The sequence below is a fragment of the Oryzias latipes genome, chromosome 21 (genome assembly GCF_053564925.1).
Source record: "Oryzias latipes strain Hd-rR chromosome 21, Olatipes_Hd-rR_3.1".
Taxonomy (NCBI): Eukaryota; Metazoa; Chordata; class Actinopteri; order Beloniformes; family Adrianichthyidae; genus Oryzias; species Oryzias latipes.
In genome coordinates, this window is record NC_136257.1 from 10,069,199 (window position 1) to 10,092,939 (window position 23,741).

General features: G+C 40.9%; 1 protein-coding gene across 28 annotated transcripts in view; it reads right to left on the reverse strand.

Moving 5' to 3' along the window:
- Nucleotides 1-23,741, reverse strand: part of mycbp2 (MYC binding protein 2) — an 80,491-nt gene that overhangs the window by 20,634 nt on the left and 36,116 nt on the right. For 7 of the 28 annotated variants that reach the window (XM_023950833.2, XM_023950827.2, XM_023950830.2 and 4 more), the window contains 29 exons: nt 23,539-23,622; nt 23,347-23,443; nt 23,084-23,276; nt 22,631-22,905; nt 22,325-22,546; nt 21,448-21,639; nt 17,816-18,022; nt 17,583-17,720; nt 17,328-17,506; nt 17,108-17,250; nt 16,927-17,027; nt 16,618-16,836; nt 15,718-15,940; nt 14,603-14,721; nt 14,433-14,520; nt 14,304-14,353; nt 14,056-14,228; nt 12,405-12,549; nt 12,120-12,326; nt 11,233-11,288; nt 11,043-11,158; nt 10,123-10,220; nt 9,164-9,280; nt 7,678-7,818; nt 5,412-5,489; nt 3,938-4,162; nt 2,933-3,065; nt 2,732-2,857; nt 451-639 (listed from right to left, as the gene is read on the reverse strand). In XM_023950833.2, coding sequence (XP_023806601.1) covers nt 451-639; nt 2,732-2,857; nt 2,933-3,065; nt 3,938-4,162; nt 5,412-5,489; nt 7,678-7,818; nt 9,164-9,280; nt 10,123-10,220; nt 11,043-11,158; nt 11,233-11,288; nt 12,120-12,326; nt 12,405-12,549; nt 14,056-14,228; nt 14,304-14,353; nt 14,433-14,520; nt 14,603-14,721; nt 15,718-15,940; nt 16,618-16,836; nt 16,927-17,027; nt 17,108-17,250; nt 17,328-17,506; nt 17,583-17,720; nt 17,816-18,022; nt 21,448-21,639; nt 22,325-22,546; nt 22,631-22,905; nt 23,084-23,276; nt 23,347-23,443; nt 23,539-23,622 — 4,334 coding nt within the window. The remainder of the gene's footprint in view (nt 1-450; nt 640-2,731; nt 2,858-2,932; nt 3,066-3,937; nt 4,163-5,411; nt 5,490-7,677; nt 7,819-9,163; nt 9,281-10,122; nt 10,221-11,042; nt 11,159-11,232; nt 11,289-12,119; nt 12,327-12,404; nt 12,550-14,055; nt 14,229-14,303; nt 14,354-14,432; nt 14,521-14,602; nt 14,722-15,717; nt 15,941-16,617; nt 16,837-16,926; nt 17,028-17,107; nt 17,251-17,327; nt 17,507-17,582; nt 17,721-17,815; nt 18,023-21,447; nt 21,640-22,324; nt 22,547-22,630; nt 22,906-23,083; nt 23,277-23,346; nt 23,444-23,538; nt 23,623-23,741) is intronic. The other 21 variants (XM_078940047.1, XM_078940046.1, XM_078940045.1 and 18 more) reach the window with 14 other exon arrangements.

Consider the following 23,741-nt stretch of genomic DNA (forward strand, 5'->3'; position numbering starts at 1 on the left):
CTTTGACTTTTACATTTCTGCTCATTTGGGAACGAATGCAGAAACCCAACAAACGGTGGCAGAAATCAACAGTTTCTTCAGAAGCGTCCGGGTGGTTAAAGAGGAAAACAGACAAAGCATCATTCAATGATGAAAACTGGAGATCTGAATAAAGAAAAGCCAGTATGAAGCAGAAATGATGTAGCAAAACAAGACATTAAAGAAAAAATAAAAGGAGTTTTTTGTTCTGAGCCTAAAAAAAATCTTGTTTTGAAGAATAAAAAACATCAACCCATGCTGATTTTTTATTTCAGAAACAGGATTTTAAGAAATCCAAGCTTGGCTATAAACTCTCTGTAATCTGATGTGCTGCTTGTTGTTTGTGTCCTAAAATATGAGAACATAAAGATCAAGTGGAAACAAGTCAACACCTGTGTCAGCAAGTACTGTCAGAAAGCAGGACAGACTTACTCAGAAGCTGGGGCTGAGACACTTGGGAGGGGGATTGTCCAAACACAAATGGGCTGTGGACAAGGGAGGAGGAAGAGGAGGAGGAGGAGGAAGGAGGTTGGGCAGCTTGCTCAAATATGGAGGCAGAGGGAGCTGCTGAGAGGAAAGGCGCAGACTGAATGGAATTCAGTATGGCACTCAGCCGGTCACCTGCAAACGTGGAGACAGAGGAAGGGGAGACACTACAGCTTACACTATGCTTTGAGGATTCCAGTGGGGGTAAAAAAAATGTGACTTGGTTCAAGTTTCATCTAGTCGTGAGGTCATCTCTTGCAACACATTGGATGTGAGGAGTTATTGTGGGCATATAAGTTCCATGAAGTCTTGTGCAGGGCCAAAAGTGGGGGGGGGGGGGGAGATTGCACAAGGGCTTGAGTGGGCTCAAAACTCTTTGTTGAACAAAAGATCCTGGTCTAGATCAGGTGTGGAGGGAGTTTGTGTCAGTCGTGATCTCTACTCAACAGTGCATTCAAACTGAATGGCTTTTCCATATCTGAACTTTAAATACCCTATGTAGAAGATCTAAAGTGGAGGGGCTGACAAATGGAGAGGGGCAAAGATTAGCTTCTTATGAAATGTGGTTCTAAAAGAGGATTCAAGAGGCTTCAATGCATGAAACCCTGTTTTCAAACGCTTCTGGTTCCGTTCTGGAGGTTCTTAGGTCTTAATGGGGAACAATCAGGTGTTTACATGACTGTAAACGCTGCTTCTTACTCTAGACGAGAAGCAAAGTATAATTTTTGTGACAGATTATGAAGGAGCAAAACCTTAAAATTATGTGACAAGTGAAGCATCGACTATATAGAAGAACCGGGCTGAGTAGCCCCTCCTCCCTCACGTTTCAAACAGGAAGCATTCGCTTTGTTTTTTTCATATCATTTTTTTAATTTTGTAGTCCAAGTTTTTCAAGCTATAAACTGTCCAATCAGATGCATCAATAAAAGTTGGTGGTCTCACATTGAACTTTAGAAACATTTGATTTTCGTGAGCTCAGTTCCTATGGTAGGGATGTTGCCTTCCAACAAGCTCACTCCTGATTGGCAAGAGTGGTTGCCATAAAAACGATGACTCAGACCGATTTGGACCAATCGTTTCTTACTGACGTCATCTGATTCCAACATGGCGACGTCCATGTCACACAAAAATTGTGACTGTTTTTCCGTTGTTTGGTTTGAATGGAAGCAAGTCATTTTCTACGGGTCATGTCTCACTCAGTCCAGTTCTCATATTCAGTTGATGCAGCGAAGTCACAATGAAGCTGAATCTACTAGTTTCAAGCTAAATTCTTTTTTTTGTTTTTTAGTTTTAGCAGTTTAGCACTAACAAACATTTTTTAACCACTTTAGAAGCAAAACAATACAAGGCAGACACATCTTATATCATTTTTTGCACAAAACTTTCTGTTGGGTTCGAATCAGCTTGAGAATATTAATAGGTAGTAAAGGTGGTGGGTCTCATTATCTTTGTTTGCATCTAGTTTTCAAACCCAACTTCACACTAAAATCACATCACTCAGGCTGGATGAGGCACGTATTATTAAAGTTTTGAGGCTTAGAGTATAGTGAGGTAAAATCCTCTGTCCTCATCTGCACTTTATACCGGATCAAATGTTTGGTAGATGATTGAATCACAGCAACATAATTGGTTAGGATAGGAGAGGTACCTAGAGCCAGAGATTTCACTTAGCTGCAGAGCCCACAGAAGTCCAAATGACACAGGCATGCACATGAGCGCCTGGCAATGCAAGCATGGCAGACATGGAACAGCAACAGCAGTGGAGCCGCGAATCACAGGCTGCCTCACACCAGGATACAGTTTGTGATACATGGCCCAAAACAGGACAACATGGGCATGCAATAATTGATAATTTGGTCAAAGTTAAGAATACTACAGCCAATGGATCTGAACATTGATTTAAGCATCTTGTAAATTATTTTGGATAACATGTTTAGGGTTATTATTCATTTCTTTAGCTTTCACTTTCGGGTCAAGAGCTCTAAGTGAAGCATCCATATTTTATGCCAGCGTATCAACAACTGTATTGCAAAAAACATGATTTTATGGCGATATCAACACATATCCCTACACATAGCAGGAACACACACAAAAAAAAACCAGGCAGAAACAACAAAAAAGAGGCTACATGACAGGCAGTTTCCTGTGACTCTAAAGGGACTGAGTTGCACACTGAGGGTATCAGGGTTCGGTAAAATGACAACATTTTCTAGGCTGTATTAATTACCTTTGTTGTTGGAGATGCCATAGTCAAAGCCCTGTGCTCCATTTGAAGTAGTTGCTCTGTTGAAAGCTTGAACTGAAAAAGGGCTAGGCGGTGGGGTCTGGTTCCCATGCTCCAGCAATGCTTGTTCTGCAAAACATTTGAAGCATTTATTGTTTCACTCTGTGTCCCAAAAGAATCCACCGGTCGCAAGACGTGTCTTACCGTCGTCGTGACGGAGGTACTGGTTTCCACCGCGATCTCTGGCCAGTGACCAGGCCTCTCCTTCATCGCTCTCACAGAACTCTACAACACTGTTCTTATCCAGCTGCACCCAGGTTCCCTCAGAGTTAACCACCTGATGCACAAACAATGCTCTTTATCCATAATAACAAGTGCACAGTCCAAAACCATTCACAGCCGTTTCCATTATTCACCTGCTCATTATTCAGCTTAGTGATACACAAGCAAGAAAAGCAGCATCCACAGAAGATCCAAAACATGCAAATGCCGAGCAAGTTCAACTTACACCAAAGTCACAGGAGTAGAACTCAAACTGCTTTAACAAATCGCAGACAGCTGAACAAAACTGAAGTTGAAATAAAACATTTTTAAAAACTGTTCTTGAAAAGTAAATGCATGAAGTTGGATTTTCCTCGTTGTGGAAAAACAGAGGGGTGGAAATATTAGTATTTGCAGACAGCAGCTCCAACATCCACACTATCAACCAGAGGCTCAGGAAACTACTGAACAGCATGGCACACCGCATCAGCCAATGAGAGATCAGAACCAAAGACTGAGCGGCCCAACACCAACATGTCGAAATGTGTGAGTTTTAGTGGAGAATTACACAGCTGTTACAACGCCAAGAATAATACAGTCAAGGCACAGAGAGGCTACATCATTCTGCAGTTAGATTTCTAAGAAAAAGTCCCAAAGAAAGTGGAAAATCATGCCCTGAAACTGATATAAATTCATCCACAAACTAAAATTAGTAGGAAAAGAAGAGGTTAATAGTCCTCAAAAGGAGAAAAGTAGAAAAACGCACATTCACGCCCAGAAAGCAACTTGTATTGACCAAAAGTGTCATTGCATATTAGGCCAAAATTACTAAATTACTTTTAAAAAAAAGGAAAAAGAAAAAGGTATGTTTCTGCTACATAACATTATCCAATAAATATTGCTACAGCCATAGAAAAAAACAGTGGATTATTTGGGGTGAGTGCGTACCTCGCCTATGGCCTTGACCTTGTTGCCAAGAACTAACATTCCAATGGGGATACCCCTAAGGTTAGGGCAGCTTCTGATGTTGTGACCAGAGGGGCCAGTCTTCACTACCTTATAAAGCCCCGGGCCGCCACCCTGCCCTGTCCTGCTCTGCACCCGAATGGGGGCCTCGTGAGTTGGGCAGCTGCTCACCTCCTTTACCTTCTCCTCCGACTGGCCCCTGGCTTCCTGCAAAAGTAAAGGGCACGAGTTACAGTCAGGTTAGACCAATCAAAACTGGTTCTCAAGGGTGAACACAACTGAGCCAATAGGTGTTGACGAATTAATGACTTAAGAAAATAAATTATTTAGGTTTCACTATAAACATTATTTTTTGGCAAGTAATAACCACTTAAGAGAGTGGTCTGTAACCATTGACTGTATATGAAAACTTGACTGAGTGACCCCTCCCCATTGGCATTCCAAACAGGAAGTTCTCACTGGCTCTACAGAGAAATAAATGGCCATTACTCGTTCTGCTTAGCAGAATAACAATTTTTTCTGTTATACCTCTATTAACAAGTTCTTGTAATCTTATTTTTTGTGATAGTTTTTCTGTATTACAAGTTTTCAACTTCTAAACTTATTGATCAGATGCATCAATAAAAGCATGTGGCCTCCATCAAACGTTTGACAGACGTCCTGTAGCCCGCTTTCAATTGGTAGGGGTGAGGACTTCAAACAAGCTCTTTCCTGATTGGTGAGAGTGGTTGTAATTGTAACAACGACCTCTCTCACCGATTTGGACCAACAACTGCTTATTGGCACCGTCTGGTTCCAACATGGTGGCGTGTAGTCCATTACAAGAAAAATGGACTCCAACGAATTGAATTCATTTCGTTGGAGCCAGTTTTTACGGGTGACGTCACACTCACTGTCTGACGTGGTAACTGAACCCAAACTGTTTGGCTGGAAGACAGCATTTCAGCTAACTGGTCTACAGCCACACCCTTGATGGGTTTGGTATAGATATAAGTAAACATATATAAATAGTAACTACACATACCTGCAGCATTTTGTATGCAAAACCAAAAAAACCTCATCTGACACGTATTTTACCCAAGAACACTTTGGTTTAGCACAAACTCAAACAACAACCCCTTTTTTTTATTTTAAAATTATTTTTAAGGATACATGCATTTACATAAATACAGAACCATAATGTAAACAACAGGCCTGTCTCCCAGAAACTCATGCAACAGGTTGTCATATTCCATGCAATTCACAAGTTAGAACGTCTTTCTAAATAAAATCTTTGCCAAAATCTACACAGATGTACACCAATGTACAAACAACCATGCAGCTACAGCTGGACCTCTCACAACTGAAATGCACAATATGGAAAGACAACAAAGTTACAGGGCGCTCAAAAGGACAAGTGGGATTCAAATACACTAAGAGCAAGTAAAACTACTAATCCCGCCTTTCCACAACTCACCTGAGGTGGGAGAATAGTTAATGGGGTCCAAGACAAAAAGCCGATTTCCCTGACTCCTTGGCTGGCATTAAAGACATTCTGACCAACAAATTGCAAGACAGTCAAGAAACAGCAGACCACTCAGAGGTGACGACAAAGAAGCAAAGGGGGAAAGTGAACCCATTTTTTTGGAAGCACAAAAAGGTTTGGATTTTCCGGAAGAGGAGCTGGTTTGAGAACAAAGGAGGATTGAATATTTAGTGCCGAGTTATAAAGACCCTTTGAACACTAATGAAAAAGCTTGAAATACGCTTTGAGTAAAAGTCATGCCATTGATATATTTGACCAGTCTTTAAAAAGGTTAAAAAAGTGAACTGCCCTGAAGCAAATTCACCTCTACTAGATTTATCTAAAAATATTTTTCCCCAAATCCAGGTACAAATTCCCAAATAAACAAACCAAAAAAAAAAAGTCTTCCAAAAAAAAACTTCCCCACATGGATGATGCAGTGTGTCATGCTGTTCAGACAGATACCTTACATGGAAGCCTCCTACCAAGCATTCCAATACAGAGTTGGAATTAATGAACAGTGGTACAACTAGTGGACTGGCGACTGCTTCCTGTCTACCATTGTCACCAACGCAAAATATTTTTTTTATTTCTGTTTTGCTAACCCTTCACAGCAAAAAGCCCCACAATTCACACTTTTGATTTAGCTTCAGTAGCGATCCCCAATCCTTGCCCAAAGTTGCATTTTACATGGAAACACTGGATGGCACCCCCTTGTGGTTACAGTACCTTGCAGTGCCTGCTAGTTCTAGGTGGTCACCCATACAAAGACTAACTGGGCCTAACTCTGCTTAGCAGCTGAGATCAGACGTCTCCAGGGTGGCACAGCAACACATTTTAACAATAATCAGAAGGGGTGTAACAATTCATTTTAACGATTCATATCATAATCTGTGGTTGACGATACAATTCACAGTCGACGTTGGTTCATTTTGAATGATCCGATTCACTGACCTAAAATGGATCCAGGACATCTGCAGCCAAAAATTTAACCAATGTGACTCAGAGAGAAATACCTGGATAACTGAACAGTGCGGGTGAAGTTTTCCAGACTCCTTGCAAGACAATCAAGTGTAAATTAACCCAACAACAAAAACATTAAAAAGGTTTTCTGTGGTGTACTTGGTCTGCGGTACATCTTACATAATTTTTCTAATGGGTTAAATATGGATACAAACAAACAAGTAAAATTAATGGCAAATCCAATCATTTTTTAGTTACAATAAAGTCCAGCTCAATCTTGTTTTTCCACATTAAAATAAACAGAACATTATTAGAACGTTCTACCACACTGTGCTCAAAATTTTTCTGGCTCATTTGCTCCAACTTTTAATCTTGGAGGTGTAATTATAAAAAGGTGTAATCATCTCCAACTCCGGGTCCCACTTCACAGTGGGGGGACACTCATTGTCAGAAAATCTCCGGGTTCTGCCGTAATGCATCTTGGGATATGGACAGCATAGAAGGATACACAAGAGCAATCCTTGAAATTGGGAAAAAAGAGGGCCGTATTCATTGGCCGCTGAGTTTGGACAGCACTTGTTGCGGAGCTGTTGACTACAAATGCAGCCCAGGAAGAATGCTGCCCTCGAATTTGGAGACACCCTTTGTGTTTCCACACATTGGACTGTAATGCTGGACTGATCACTTTACAGTCACTAATCTTTACGTTATAGTAAAATAAACCTAAAGTGCCTAAATCCAAATGGTATTTTCTGATATTGATTATAATAGGTCGATTCAATTAACAGCTTGCCTCAGATCGATTTGGTTGGATTGTAGGAATACAAATATTTCATTAGGTCGATAAATTGTTACACCCCTAATGAACTGTTAAAAAGTTCTACTCAACTGTTAGCCATTTTTTTGATAAGCAACAAGACACCAGTGCTCTTTTGTGTTTACGTCCTAGTCTCATGAGAAGCTCATCCGCTGAGATGAAGCATTTTAGTCTTCAGAATTAGCGTAACGATCAAAGGTTCAGCTGCTTCGCCTCTTCAGAGACCGCCAGTGAGGCTTTCAAACTCGAGGCTGCCCAGATGGAGATTTCATGCAAGAGACCAACAACATGCTTCATAGATGTTTGTGCAGTGAATGCCAAACACCAGTTCTTCCTCAAAACGCTGGCATGGTTACACACAGATGACTTTGTCTTCAAATGGACAGATCAGAGAGCTTTTGGCTCAACAATCTACTCAGGAGACCTTCAGGTACTTACGTCTGCTGGGACCAGCAAGGTCCTGCCCAGGTGCTGATTATAAGACAGGCACCAGGCTTCTGTGTACCCATTCATGTTAGGAACATACTTCTTTACAGTCTCATCATTGAGCCTGAGCCACACACCGTCATCATTGTGGATCTAAGGGGAAAACAAGCAACAGAGCAGAGCACACCCACGCTGTCCTGTTACTACGGACGAAAACAGAAGGTTGGCAACTAAGACACAAAGTCAAAACCACTGCGGCTGCAGGAAAGTTTCAGGTGGAAAAACTACCGGTTCCATCAGGATGCGCATTTTCTCCATTTAATGACCATCACATTTTTATATTTACTGAAAAAAGGCCAAATCAATCTTTTTTTTTTTGGAAAGCAGTTTGTTTTTTTGTTGCATGGAAGTGAGCACAGAGATCTTCTCTGATCCATTCTAAAATTCTTCAGCTGCAGAGGAAGAGTTTTTTTTTCCTTAAAGACGCACTCCGATCATCTTTTAATCCATTTAAAGAGCATTCCTGGTGGTCTTTAATTATGATTATGCCATTTGTAGTGAAAGGAAAAGAAAAAAAACTGTCATACATAGTTTCTGAAGAGCGGCAGGAATTTAATACAAATTCACCTCAAATTGTAGACAGGACCCTCGGTGTGGAGCAACCCCGCCCCCACTTCCCCACCCCTTTGCCAAGAGCTCGGAGCAGGGAGCTTGTAGCCCTCCCAACATGTATTTTTACGTCACATATAAGCAATTTTTTTTTATAAACAGATTTTTTTTCTGCTCCTGATTCACAACAAGTGGAGTAAAGAAATACTCAGAAATTTATTTTTAAGCTTAAATTTCTTTACATATGTCCTCCATCATCACAAGCATGCCACAAGAACATGTTCAAAACATAAAATAAACAATTTTCCTTGGAGTGGATCTTTAAATTCTCACATTACCATTCTGAGTCCGTCTCCCATATGGTTCAATAACAAGCGATTGAATACGAGAGAAATAATAAAATCTGTTGAAAATAGCATTTTACTCTTCTAAATCAAACAAACTAAAATAGCTGCTAAAGTTAAAAGAAAGAGATGTTTGAAAAGTTAGTTATAATTTTTGAAATGAGAACTCTTTGTGTAGAACATTTGAAACGTGTCCTAAATGATCCTAATTGTTTATATTGACCTCAAAAAACTTGAGTTTCAAATCTCAAACACGGCGCATTGAGCCTGAAATGTCACTAATAGCCCTTTAATGAGAAAAGTCCTAAAACTTTCGTGCAGCCTCAGATTGCTTTTAAAAGACTTGCAAACAAGAAATATAAAAGTCATAAAGCACTGATCTTTAAAGAAAATCATATCATTAGATACATAAAAATGACATCATCTATGTTAAGCTGGAGAAATTCTGTCTACACAATGCAAAGAGGAAGAAATTGAGAAATACAGTGAAAATGAGAGCGAGTCTTCCAGCTTTTACATTTTCTGTCAGGTCTTTCATCAATTACCTCGTCAATGAAAGTGATGGTGCCATTGACATGCACTATGCCTATCTGTTCACTCTGCAGGGAGGGGTGACTACGCACACGCAGGCCTGCGCTGTCCTTGGACACAAATTTGCGGACCTGAGAGAAGTAAAAGGAAGATGGAGACAGTGAACGGCTGGAGCAAAGAGCAGAAGCTGAAGCTGAAACTAGAGTAGCAGAACAGGAGAGGCTGTGAGAACAAGAGGGCATGCGTTGACCAACACCAGAGGCTTGACGAAAGGACAGTTTAGACCTCGGTCTTATAGAGGGAAAATCTGGATAAATTATGATTTCCTTTCACTCTGAAGAATGAAAAAAAAAAGCATTCAAGTTTTTAAGATTAAAGAGACACTTAAGATGCACATGATGCTGCTTGTTTCCCCGACCCTGACAGCAGAACTAAATTACAAAAGTCTAAGAAAATGCTGACACCGATGTGCCTACTGGCAGTCTGATGCATGTTCTTTAATTAAATAACAACTCTCTCAGACTCAGGCTCTAAATTATAGCTCAAAACTCAGGAACCCAGTACAGCAGTTATCTGCACACCATAAACAAGCACACTCTCAGTCATCCATCCTTCTGTTCAGCTTGCCTGGAAATACTTCATTTATGTGCAAAAAATGTATTTTTTGACTGTAGTTTAGTCTACATAACCTTATAGTAACATTTGTTTGATTTGTCAAGATAATATTCAAAAAGAAAATGGAATACAATTTAAACATATAGAAACCGAGCTTCATAAATTGAAGAGAACTCTGCATTTGACTGCATAAGGACAAAACAACCTTTTTATGGTCAGTGTTTTTGTTGCGACTGTGAGCTTGCACAGATGTAATCTTAGATGATGTGTGCAATGTAATTTGCAATTGTGAATAATTTTGTCTTAAAGTCTTGTGCATACCTGTATCTTGGGAAGATCAAGTGGCAGAAAAGCTCACCTTGCTGGGCTGAGGTTCAGCTTTTGGTTTGACCATCTGCGTTCCAGGTGGGATCATGCCTTTGGGAGGGTCTTTCACTTCCACCTCTAAACCAGCATCTTGAATAAGATTTTGAAAAAATTAGTTTTGAGATCTTCGAAAAAAAGGGTTCACTATGGGATGTTAAGCCTGACACTGGGAACACACAGGGAATCTGACGCTTGAGCGTGCATTGCAGAGAGTGGTGTGAACCTAGCTTAATACAACAAACAAGGATAAAGAAAGGGTGACGTAAGTGAGACACAGGTGTGTCGTACGGACTTTTTTTTCCTTTTTTTCAACCACCAAAAACCTGTGGACTGCAAGAGGAGCCTGTAAACGATGATCACATAATAAGTGCTGCATAAGGACGAAATTACATTTTATGGTCTGTGTTTTTGCTAGGACTGCAAGCTTGCGGGCTTCTTGTGTGCAGCCTGGCTGTTAGCAATTAAGAAATTAGACAGTGTTGTTTGTGTGGGACTCCTACAAGTGTCCAATGAGTACTTGTGTATCATCTGCACACTATCCGTACGGCGGACTTGGAGTCAGTACTTGCACCTTAATAGCGACTAGAATATGGCTTTGGAGCACCGTACGACAGAGGCAACTATACATCCTAAGTACCTGCAACTTACATTTTCTTTACAATTACCACACGCATGACAACAGTACGTTCCAGTTTCATGATTTCCCTTAAAGGTGACTGTACGAACCTCAAGAGAACTAAATGCAAGAAACACCTGTGCTCGCCTTAAGATGCAGCCACTTCTGGCTACGACCCTCCACAGGCCCGGACAACCCAAAACCCCACAGCACCCGTAGGGGCCAACCCCCATAGGGTGCATATGACTTAGGCTTAGCTGATATTTGTTTACGTAACCGTGAGAGAAGAGAAGTACCAATTTCAATGCCATCGATTGTGACGTGGATGGTGTAGAGCCCCACAGCTCCTGGAGTCCAGTTGGCGCTGTAGGTTCCGTCGGTGTTGGCACGGATCAGCATGTTCTCACTGGGTCTTTAGAGGAAAGATCAATAGGTTTAATTGCTGCCCCTTTGAGGTTTGTTGTAGGTCTGTAAGGTCTCAATTACCTCTTTGGGGTGGGGGAGGCAAAGCGCAGCTCCTCAAAGGAATAGTTTTCGTAAGCCTGAAGAGGACAAAGAAGAATACTTCTAATCTGGAGAAATGTACACCGGTAGTTTTATTTCAAAACATAAATCCTTTCTCTTAATTTACATATATGCTAATTGAGTATTTCAAATTTGACATAACAAATGTAAATAAAATAGTCTTTGTTATTCAAAATATTTACAGAAAATTTGATAGAAACTCCAAGTTCTTTCAAAAACTTCTATAATACACTATAATATTTATACACCAATAAATTTGATAAACAGCTGGAACTTTTTTTGTAATATAACTTCACTTGCTCCAAAAAATGGATAAGCTGATTCATGAATTTTTCTAATGTAACATAATTTTGCACATATTATTAACTTTTGATACTTGACCAAATTTTGCTATGAAAATTCCTGAAACAGGGTTATGTCTATTTTACTGATGTAGTACTATTTTTTAATCATATCAATGACTTTTATAAGTAACATAATCTGCATATATTTTGGATTCTTCATTGCCATGTTGATTTCTAAAAGTTATTTTTTACAAAATAATTTAAGTAATTCATCTTTGTCATGTGCTTTCTAGGAAACGAATAATGATAAATCGTGTAATAAAATGGTTACAGTAGAATAGGGGTGGGATTATATAAGTTCGCTTCCTTCCACTCCCTTTCAAGCAATATTTAATTTTATGTCTAATTATTCCAAGTTTGATTAGTTATTGTATGAATGTATAACTGATGATTGTATTGTTTTTGTGTATTTTGCTTTGTGTATCATTTGATTGCTTGAAATAAACCATTTCAAATCAAAATCAAAAAATGTGAAGTGAAAGAAGCAGCAGCTTCAATGCTCACCTTCATCATTGTGATGGCAATGTATCGTGCCTCTTTCACGATCATGGGTTCATACGTCGCCTCCAACTTCGGCACCGGTAAACCTCCGTAGGTCAGGTCCGGGCCAGTGGAAGAAGGCGAGGAGCTTCCAGGAAGGCGCTGCAGCTTTTTCACATTATCTGGCTGCACGGATTTCTTCTGGGAAACTGGAACAGCCTTCACCTCCACCTGAACACGAGACGAGGTTAAAAACAGGTAGGAAAGATCTGGCAAATACAAAAAGGAACAGGAAGCAGTCATCATTACCTTCATGTTAGGAACATGCACCACGTCCCCATACTGGTCTTTGGTCTGAACAACCACAGTGGTCGGCCATCCACAGCGTATGTCGTCTTTGTTCAGGATCAAAGACGTTTTTTGAGGATCCGCATAAGAGTCTGGCTGCAACCATCTGACCAAGAGAAAATACAACAAGCAAATTCATTTGTTTTACTCAAGATCACGTTTTAGAAATTCCTATAAACACAAAACCTATAAAAGACAACAAGATGTCTGGCGTCGTGGCTGTTGTTGGGTTTCAAACCATGATCAGTGAAGAACTATTCCATTTTATAACCTTTCAACACCAGACGACAGATTTAGCGGATTTACAAGGATTGCTTGAAGAGAGGTAAGCTACGTTTACATCCCCCAGGGCAACGAGAGTTCAAGCAACCACTTCCAATGAAAAGTGTATGTAAATGCTCGTATATGAGCGTTTTGGGCTTTCGCTCTTCCGTTCATGCAAGTTTCTACGACGGTTTTCGGGCTCATTGTACAAAACGAATGGCCATTAAACACGAGTTGTAAGTTAAACCAGGTTGAACTTTTACCAATCAGGTACCCTGGTAGTAGCGTATCGATGGAGTTCCGTTTACATCACAGAAGTGGCAACCATTTGTAAATTGATCATGACGGAAAAATTATTAATTACAGTTTGAGTTCGAACAGAATTCTATGATGCCAAGTCTGTCATATATATCGGAAGAGAGGTGTGAAAGAAAAAGCCTGGAGGACGATTCATGAGCTTTGACATTTCGCACCAAGCCTCTTCCCACTGTAAGTGGCAGACGTGCTAGTATCGGATAGGGTCAGTCAATCAATCAATCAATCACTATTTGTACAGCACCTTTCATCCTATGTATGTAGAGCACCATGTCTTTAACATAAAAAGAAAAAGATTGAAAAAAACTGGTTAAAACTGTAAAGTCGCAAAACCAATCAAACAATAACCCCCCCCCCAACACAAACATAATCATCATAATCATAATAGCTCATCAAAGCGTTACTAGTTAAAAAACAAGAACATATTAACCCATATATAATCTACACACATTTATAATGCATTAAGTGTAAAAGTGACAATATACAACAATGTATATTGTCACATAAAATGAACAAAAAAACACTCATACAAAAAAGGTAATTGAACGAATATGTAAAATCTAAGTTGAAAAGATGTGTTTTTAATTTGCATTAAAAAATCCAATGAGGTATAAACTTTCAGATCCTCAGGTAAGTTGTTCCAGAGGTGAGGACCAAGGAACTGGAAAGAAGCTTCATCATGAGTCTTCCTTCTAATAGCGGGTACCAATAATAGGAGCAGTACCTGAGGATCTGAGAGCTCTGTGTGGTTTATAAGATTGAAGAAGATCTGATAAACAAGACCTAACCCATTAAGATATCTCAAAACAACAAGTCGTATCTTAAAATCCATCCCGTAGCTGAGCCCAGTGGGAAAACCGAATGCTAAACGCGGGTTTAGTTGTTCTTGAACGCGCATCACGTTCCCGGTGTGAACGTAGCTTCACATGTTTTTTAGGTGATGCAACATTCTAAATGGTTGTGTTTAGCCCTTCCATAAAGAACTTTTGTAAGATGTTCATATCACTCCTGAGGTTTAATAGGACAAACATACCTGGCCAGACGCCCACCACTTGAGTTCTGTACACACATGATGAAGTCCTCCAGGAACGAATGCTCGTTGGTTTGCAAGTGCAGGGGCAGGTTCCCCTCCAGAGCCTCCATGATGGTAGGAGAGTGAGACAAGGCCAGGCCCTTCCCCAGAATCCCTGAGTGTGCTTTGCAAACCTGGGGAGGAAGATGGGGGGGGTGAGGACTTTGTCATTTCAAGACAACTAGTTCATTCTCGAGACTAAAGTAAACCTGAAGTGAGGCCTCCTCAAGAATCTCAAGATCCTCCTCCAATTCATTGCCTAGAAATAAAAATAACAAATGCATAATAAATGTTTCAAAAAATGTACAATCTTTCCTAAATAACTGATTTCGTCTTACCAATGGGGAGAGCCAGGTCTTTCTTCATTAGAGCTGCAGCACAAACACTTCCCAGATAAGCCAACTCTTTCTCCAACTGGATGATCCCCTAAAAATGCAGGAACAACAGGCATGACTCGTGTGGCCAAACGCTGGAGAAGAAGCCTCTTCAGATGAAGAGCGTCCATTACCTCATCAACACCGGGATTGAATTCATAACCCACAGCCACACATTTAAACCCATAGAAGGAAGCTTTCTCATCTTTCACGTAATCAGAGGCCGTTTCCAGTGAGAACAGGACTTCATTTCCTTTGCAGAGAAGAATGAAAACGCATTAAGGAATGTAAAAAGAGACAGCTGGCAGAATTCAGTTTCTGAAAATGTATCAACTGCCAGGAGTTGAGCATCATTCAATGTTCCTACTTTCAAAAACAAAGCACTCAGGTCAATGGTTCACCAACATTTTTTTGAGCAACTTTATTAGCAGCATCCACGCACCATTAGACAGCTGGTTGCTAAATATTATGCTTTATTATTGTTATGGTGTGGGAACAACTGTCACGATAAATCTATATTTGGAGTAAAGACTACAGATTTTCCTGGTCTGTTAAATGCAGCTATTTTATTTCGACGATAAAGGCTTTTCTTCTGTTTCCTCACTGGCTCATTTCTGCCAAGAGAAACTTTCCAAATACCTTTGTTTTTTGTTTTTATGCTGCTAGATTAAAAGTTCAAATTCAGCAGTCAGCACAGCCGCTTTCAGAAAGTAGTGGGTGTATTTTTTTGGGGCGACTTGATGTGAATCAAGAATGATCCAGATGTGGTTGAGAGAATCCAGTAGATTTCCTTTTAGAAAAGTTGTAGGTTGTATTTATTTCTGCGACCCGGTACCAGTTGGGGGGCCGCTGATTTAGGGTATGAAAGTTGGATTAAAGTTAGATGTGTTGCCTGCAACAACCACTTTATGCTTCACAGGAATTACTATGGTTAGACTGCAAGTAAAGAACCTGATTTAAAACAGAACTGTCTGTTTCCTCCATTTCTAGTTGTTTTTTTATTTGCCTTTTCGGCTTTATATATAGAGGGTTTTCTTCCACATAAAAAAACCTCAAACCCTGCTGTCTTCAGGTGAAAATCTAGACTAAATATATATTACAGGATCTGGAGAAGTTTTACACAAATAGATATAAGAACTAAGGTGATAACGTGGCAAATGGTATGATTTGAAACTACTTCTATAAAAAGGCAGAGACGGAAACAAAACAACTTTAGGTGGAAAAAGCCTACGCTAACTGCCTTTCTTACCTGGCAGCACGAGAACGGTGGTGGGCCACCCTGTGGAACCCGAGAACTTTTTCAGTTCTGTCCAGGTGTTGATGGTGTCATGGATTAAACGTTTTCCTCCCAGGTTGGACAGGTGGAGCGTGCGGCTGGGAATGAGCAGACGGAGGACATCCTCTGGCTGAGCAGTACCACACTGTGGGTCAAACTCAATGGTGGTCCACCGAACACAGTCTGGGAATGATACCTGCGAAAGAGTCAGGAGCAATGGGATAGAAATGAAAAAAAAAAAACAGCCATAAGATCCCTTAACCCAGTTACTTCTCCCCATTGACTGTGTAGGAGAATTGGACTGAGTGACTCTTCCTCTTTAATTTCCAAACAGGAAGTACCTGCTGGTCCGAAGAAGCCAAAATCCTATAAACTTCTCCTGAGCCATTACTCAGTCAGTCATTCTATTTGTCAGAATAGCCATTCTTGCTCTGTTACCTTTTTAACAAGTTCTTGTTAATCCGGATTTTTTTTTCATACTTTTCTTTATTCTTTTTTTTCTATTCTTTTTTCTTTCAAGTAATAAACTGATCAATCAGATGCCACAATAAAATTATGTGGTCTCACACCCAACGCTTAAAATGCTTGATTGATACCATTTGTTTCGCCTGCTTTCTAGTGGTACGGGTGTGGACTTCCAACAAGCTCATTCCTGATTGGAGAGAGTGGTTGCAATAGTAAAAATGACCTCTCTGACCGACTTGGACCAACCACTTCTTACTGGTGTCATCCATACCGCAAAGAAAGGTGACTAAAAATTGACTTTTTTGGTTGAAACCATTGTCCATGGATGACGTCACGCTCACTCCATCCAGTTCTCATGTAAAGTCAATGGTTCTACCCAGCTGGTCAACATGGCAAAGAGCATGTTACCCTGTATTGAGTGACACTGGCTTGCTTGTAGGGATGGTCGCTCTCGATCACAGAGTAGTGGTTGGAGGTGGTGCAGGCAGACAGGCCCTGTTCAGGCTGGTTTCCGGTGGTGCTGTCAGTTGACTGATTGGGGTTAAAAGTGGGTGGGGCGTACTTTTGGTTCAGAGAAGAGACAGCAGGGAGCAGTTCTTGAACAAGTCCAAAAACTTCAACAGCAGCCTAGCAGAAGAGGGAGGGGAAACATTATCACACGACAAGCCGTTTTTACTATGAGAAAAAAAGTTCACAACTCTCCTTTAGTCTTCGTACCTTTGGCACAGATGCAGCAACTGGGCCGATGTAGGCCAGAATCAGGGGCAAGAGCATAGAAAACAGACTGGAAGAGCTTAACAGCTCAGGAATATCGTCCGCTTAAAGAGAAAGGACCAAATTATTATTTCAGATATCTGAGAAATGACTTGGCTTTAAAATATATGCTTAATGTTCATACCATCAACTGCAAAAGCTCTGTGGAGGAGGTCTTTTGCAGCTCTGACTACAGCACTGACTACAGACAGAGCCCTGCTACAATTTTTGTCCTCCTCATTGGCTTTGCTCAGCAGCTGAGACTGCAGATCTCCGTCATACTCACTCCTTCGGCAGAAGGAATATCTCCGGTCAAATTTGTAAAAGATAACAAAAAAAATTCAAAAGTATTTGAAAATGCTTACCTGTAGTAGAGGATCTGAGGAATCTGACCTCGGGTCTGGTTGGTCCCGTTGCTACTTAAGCTGCAGGTGCTGAAGGTGAAGGACACACCATCAGAGCACTGCACCGTGGTCATACCTCCATCACCGTTTGCCGTCCTGCTCCCGTAGTTTCGCAGTCGGACGGCATACTTCACCCCTTCCTGCAACAGGCAGTATTCACTTAGACGGGCTGCTCCTGGTGACATTCACCAGGCTGGTGGAAGGGTTCTTACTCACTTTGAGTGGTACAGCCTTGTCCAGGCGGATCTCAGCAATGTCACTGGGGGAATCATCTGTGCTGTAGGTGCTCTTCACAAGCTCCAGTGACGTCCACCTGTGAGAATGCGCCGAGTCCCCCGGGTGTTCTGTCTGAGCCTGAAGGACAGAAAAAAAAAAAATTCTATAACTGAACCAAAGCAAGCCACAAAACAGACGGAGACAAAAAAATATATACGATCACCAGCACTTACATCATCAGCCAGCACCTCCAGTTCATACTCATGGATGCCACCGCCCCCGTAGACGCAGACGCCCACCAGGACAACCCCTGGCTTGTCCACGGTCAGACAGATGGCATCTGGGGAGCCGTTGCCTGTGTTCCAACTGCGGCCCTGGCTTGTTTTGGTGAAGCGGTTGGGTGATGCTTTCACAGAGTGGAGTGAGTTGAGTCCATCGATCTAATGAACAGGGACATAGTGAGAACCACAGCAGATAGGTAGCGTATTTTTCCGACTATACGTCACTCCAGATTATAAATCACAGCAGCCAAAAAAGGCACGGTAAAGAAGAAAACAATTAGATACAAATCGCACTTTTACGAGAAATGTAGCTAACAAGAGACAGGAACAAACATTTTATATTGAAAGGAAAATAATGATAACAGAATAATAATACTAATAGACTGAATATCTGCATGCTTCACTACCGTAACAAATTGATGATTTTTATGCTTTGTGAAACATTGGGGGAATCTAGTATATTAGCACAACATATGAACAATTTTTTCAGACAAATAGAGCATAAAAAACATGCTAAGAAGTCAACTAAACTCTTTATATCACTTTAAATCACTAAATCTGTTGAATTCTTCATCCTCTGTGTTGCTTTGGAACAATTCAACCAAGGCCAGTGTAAGACTGAGCAGCACTTCTTCTGCATTGCTGTCTGTAGCAAATAGTGACACAAACCTACAGTACCCTCTTGTGGTTGTTATTAATAAAAAAAAACACACACATAGAAGTTGCTCTAGAGCAGTGTTTTTCAACCTTTTCTGAGCCACGGCACACTTTAACCTTAAAAAAAATCCCGCGGCACACCGGCATCCAAAAATTTAAAAAAAAGAAGGAGAAACTCATAGTCTGTATTGATCTACAGCCCCTCCACAATCTCACATGCATTTTTGAGATAATTGTTGCAGAAAAAGCTGGAAACTGCAGCTGTTTTTTTCTAAAAGATTCAATAAAAGTTAAGTTAGAAGATTTAAAAATAGTTTGATGTGTGTTCGTTGGTTTCATACGGAGCCCGTGTCCTGACATTAAGATATAAAAATATATCTTGTTCCCACAGATTAATTATCTTGTTCCCACAGGTTATTATGTCGTTCGCACGAAATACTATTCCGTTCCCACAAGATATTATTGCGTTCCCTCAAAATACTATTCCGTTCCCTCGAAATGATTAACTCGTGCGAAGACCAATGGTTGGCCGCAAAGCATTCTGGGAAACGTGACGTACTGCCATTGTTGTTATGCTACAAGCTAAAGGTAAGTGCTTTCGGCGAAGCAGCCATCTTAATATGATATTTTTCAGATTTTCATCGAGACAATAACAGATCGACCATTCTTGCTTTTATTTTTACCCTTATTGAATGCTCACAGACACACGGAAGTAGCGGCAGGAAGCGGCTTTTGCAGCAAGATGACTGAGGGTGTACCACAGATCATCATCATGTGAATGAACGTGAATACGATGGATGCTTTGTGCTTTTTGAAATAAATAAATCTGTTTTCTAAACATCCTCCGTGTCTTCAATGCAATGTAATGAGACACACACAGACAGAAATGTGAAGGTATCTGCTGTAAATCTATGACGTAAATTAATAACAGGATCAATGATCGGCTATTCAGTTAGCATGTATCCTTATATCCTTCGAATGTAAAGCGACTGACTGCTAAAGTTAATAAAAGACAAGTCCTGAATATTATTATTCCTGTTCGACCCTAAACTACAATATCAGCTGTCTGACAACAGACCAGCCAGTTGCCCAAATGCCGGCATACATCAGAGAGCTCTGCGGCGGAGCTAGTAGTAGCCTAGCAGGAGCTATCTTATGACAAAGCTGCCTAGTTATCATAAATCTATTGATATTTTTCTTATATTCATTGAGACGGTAATAAAGTGATCATTTTTGTTTTTCATGTTCCTTTTTTGAACGAATATGGGTCACAGAGACACGGAAGTTACCGCTGAAAGCGGCTTTTTTTGCCGGCGTACATAGAGCATATCCGCGTGAATGACTTATCATGACGTGAATAATTACTGCGTTCGAACGGATTAATTATTGCGTTCGAACGACATAATTATTGCGTTCGCACGAGTTAATCATTTCGAGGGAACGGAATAGTATTTTGAGGGAACGGAATAGTATCTTGTGGGAACGGAATAGTATTTCGTGCAAACGACATAATAACCTGTGGGAACAAGATATTAATCTGTGGGAACAAGATATATTTTTATATCTTAATGTCAGGACACGGGCTCAGTAGTTTCAAGACGTTTAACAACAGATCTCCGTATGCGCTGTCACTCTCACAACCCAATGCATCATGGGAGATGTAGTGCATAAAACGGCCGGAGATCGGTTTTCGGAGCTTCATTGTTTTGTTCACTTGTTCCACGGTCTGATACCGGATTCTGTGGAAAGCAACAGCGCAAAAGACGAGCTTTAGCTGGTATTTTTGTTAGAACTGAGCGACTTTACGAGCTAAATCGGGACAAGGAAGTGAAGACTTTAACCACTTCTGATTGGTCAGACTGATGACATGTGATTAAGCCCCTCAAGAATGATTGGTGGAGACAGTCAAAGGAACGGGACTTTTTCCAAACACAGCCGGAGCTGCAGCTGAATCGTGGTACGGTCATTCTTATCAAAATGTCTTTAATAAAATAGAAAAAATAGACGCAAAGAAAAAGTATTTTACGATCTTTTATATTCCTAACTCCTCAGTGTTTTATCAGGGCCTGTTTGGATGAACACAGAGCTGAAATCCTGGAGATGGGAAATGTTTTTAGATCAGTTATTGAGGGCAATTTTCCACGGCACACTTGACCATCTCCCACGGCACACTAGTGTGCCGCGGCACACTGGTTGAAAAACACTGCTCTAGAGTACCCACCCCCCCAGCCAAACTTTGCAAATAATAGCAACGTAAACTCAGAAAAATACTATACTATTGGTTAAACACACTAGTTAAATGAGAATATTGAACAAAGAACAACCTAAATGCAACAAATTTGAGCTTATATCATTTTTTTGTTTTGTCCAATAACCCAACAAAAGGAGAAAGCCAGCGATGACCAGTCCTAAAAACATAAAATGTCCTCCTCTTGGCGTTTTATATTCAAAACTGTCAGTTACTATTCATACCAGACTAATGACTTCAGAGTCAGACACAGATGTAGAGAGACCCATCCAGATACTCAAGGGAGGAGAGAGCCGTTTCCCTGACAACAGACTGGGAACAAACGGGGGTCTGGAGGGCTGCTGTGAAATCAAGTTTCTATGGTAACAGGAGTCCCAATTGCAGCACAGTGTGTTATGATAATTCAATTAAAATGCGCTAGGGGGAGGATGAGAGACATCTGGCACTCCCACTTTGTGACTCAGCATACTATAAGGACAACAAACAAAATCGTGCTCTGCACAATATGGCATCTGGAGCTGAAAAAGATACCTTAGTGATAAGAAAGCTTTTAGCAAAAGATTGTACAGATAGATCCCATTAGCAACCAAAGGAGTTTTAACATTGAGGTACTCAGTGTAGTTTCTGCACGTTATGAATGTTGTGTGTTTGTGTGGAAAATCTGTGTGAATAAGCTAACCTCAGATCCCAAAGCAGAAGCTGTTAGCTCTGAAACGATGGAGGCCAGCAGACCACAGGTGTTTGAGACCAGGTGGGGAGAGAAAAGCTCCAACTCCTTCCTCAAACTCTTTCTGACGGGCAGCACCACAATCACCAGCATCTTCTCAAGCACTTCGCGGAAACTGGTCATGCCCATTAGGTTCTCCTCCGTCTAAGAGAATCAGAAACACCACAGTGCAGAGTACTTAATGAACAGAATATTCAAATCTGTTCAAATAAAATGATAATGTCAAATTTTCCGTTATTTATTTTATTATCTAAAGCTACGTTCACCTCACCCTCGGCAAAGCGCGATTAAACGACCACTTTGAATGAAAAGTCTACGTAAACATGCGTTTCCGGCTTTCCAATCATTTTTGGGATCTACGTACAAAATGCACAGCCAGTGATTGTGCGTTACAAGTTAAACTAGGCAAAATTTTGACCCACAGGGGACTCTGATTTGATAGTGACGTATGAATGGCGTTCCCATGTAGTTTCTGGGAGTACCAACCATTTGAAAATTGATCACGGAGGAGAAATTCCTTTTTGTGTATATCGGAATAGAGCTGTGCTGTGAAAGAAAAAGTCTGGAGCAAGATTTGTACCACTTTGACATTTCACAGCAAGCCTTTTCCAACTGTAGGTGGTGTACACGCACTAATAAATAGAAGAAAAAGAAAGAAAAAGAGGCCCCTCCATGCGTATCCAGTGTGAACACCATGGGTAAAACACATGTTCAACATGTCACGTTTCGCTCGTCGTGTGCGTGTGAACGTAGCATAACACATTTGTGTTTACTGACTGACCACACATATTATAATGTTGTTGAATTGAAAGGCTAGCAGCCAACTAACATGACTTAGCTTCTCCATATGAGCCACTAGTAAAGGGAAGCGGTGAGCAAGGGCGGAGTCGTTCTCGGTGCTGACTTGTTTGACCAGTGAACGCAGCAGCACTTCTCCATCGTATGCAATAGGCAAGATGGAAGTCAGCTTGACGGAGGTGTTGCACAGAGCTGACATCACAGCTGCCAGAAGACGACTGCTCGATGTGCGGAAATTGGCTTCGGCAATGTCCTGAAACACAAAGACAGAAACGTTTTAAACATGCGAGTCTTCTGAAATTCTAGAGACCACACATCTTTTGTGAAATCGTTTTACCTGATCCAAGCAGTTGAGCAGATCACAGAGGCAAGCCCACTGCAGTGCTGGAGTCGGATAGAAGGAGTGAAAGCATGCGGTGAAGGTGTTGTGGCATTCCTGCAGCACGGCTTCCAGCAGTGTGAGAGGCTGAGACAAGTAGCCCTGAGGGTCGTTGTCCAGTTTGGTCAGACAGTTGTCCATGCCTTCGGACAGAATCTTCTTCAGCAAACTGCGTGTCTTTCCCACACATTCTGCCAGCTTACTGGACTCCTCCACCACAGCCTTAGTGCTGGCTAGAAACCATCAGAAGACAGACACTTTATATCCACAGTAATCTTTTGTTTATATATTCTATACCAAGTAACCTAAAAAAAGGCTTTAATGTATCGGAAATTGTGTTTGTCCATGTAAAACATCTGGAGCTGAAAGTACAATTTCCTCATAACAAATCAAACAGGTTGGCGCGCCTACCAGCGATTGGAAAGATCTCACAGATGTAGACCCTGAGCAGGCGGAGGCAGCATGTGCCAACAAAGCGCAACCTCTCCAGGTCTAGCAGGGTGGCTGTGTACTGGAAACCCTTCAGGCCTCGCAGCTCCTCAACCCCCAAAACCAAAGTGGTCCAACTCCAATGGAGGACACTGAGCAGAGACTCGAAACACTCCTACGGGAGGCATTCAGAGCCATGAGCAGCAACGTAAAGACAGACCAAAAAAAAAGGAGGAGTTACTCACCACTGAGACTGTACGTGCGAAAGAGCGTTTGAGGATGTGGACCGGTTCACTCGTCTGTTGTTTCCCTTTGGACGCATTCCCATCGTTTGAAGGAAGCCTAAAGTCAAGAAGCGTTGAAATATTTTATCATCAAAGAAAAACTGTTTTTTTTTGCTTTAAAACCTTTAAATACATGTATAAAAATTTGCTTACCTATAAAGTAATTGAGGGATTTGACCCGCATTAACATCTGTACCATTGTTTGACTTCTTGGAGCTTTTAAACTGAAAGACCACACTGGAAAAAAAAAAAAAAAACAGAAGAAGACACAATCAAAGAATGATCTTATAAGAGAAATAAAGTGACTGGTAGTTCTGTTTGCTAATAGAAACAAATCTATGTATTTTGAGAATATT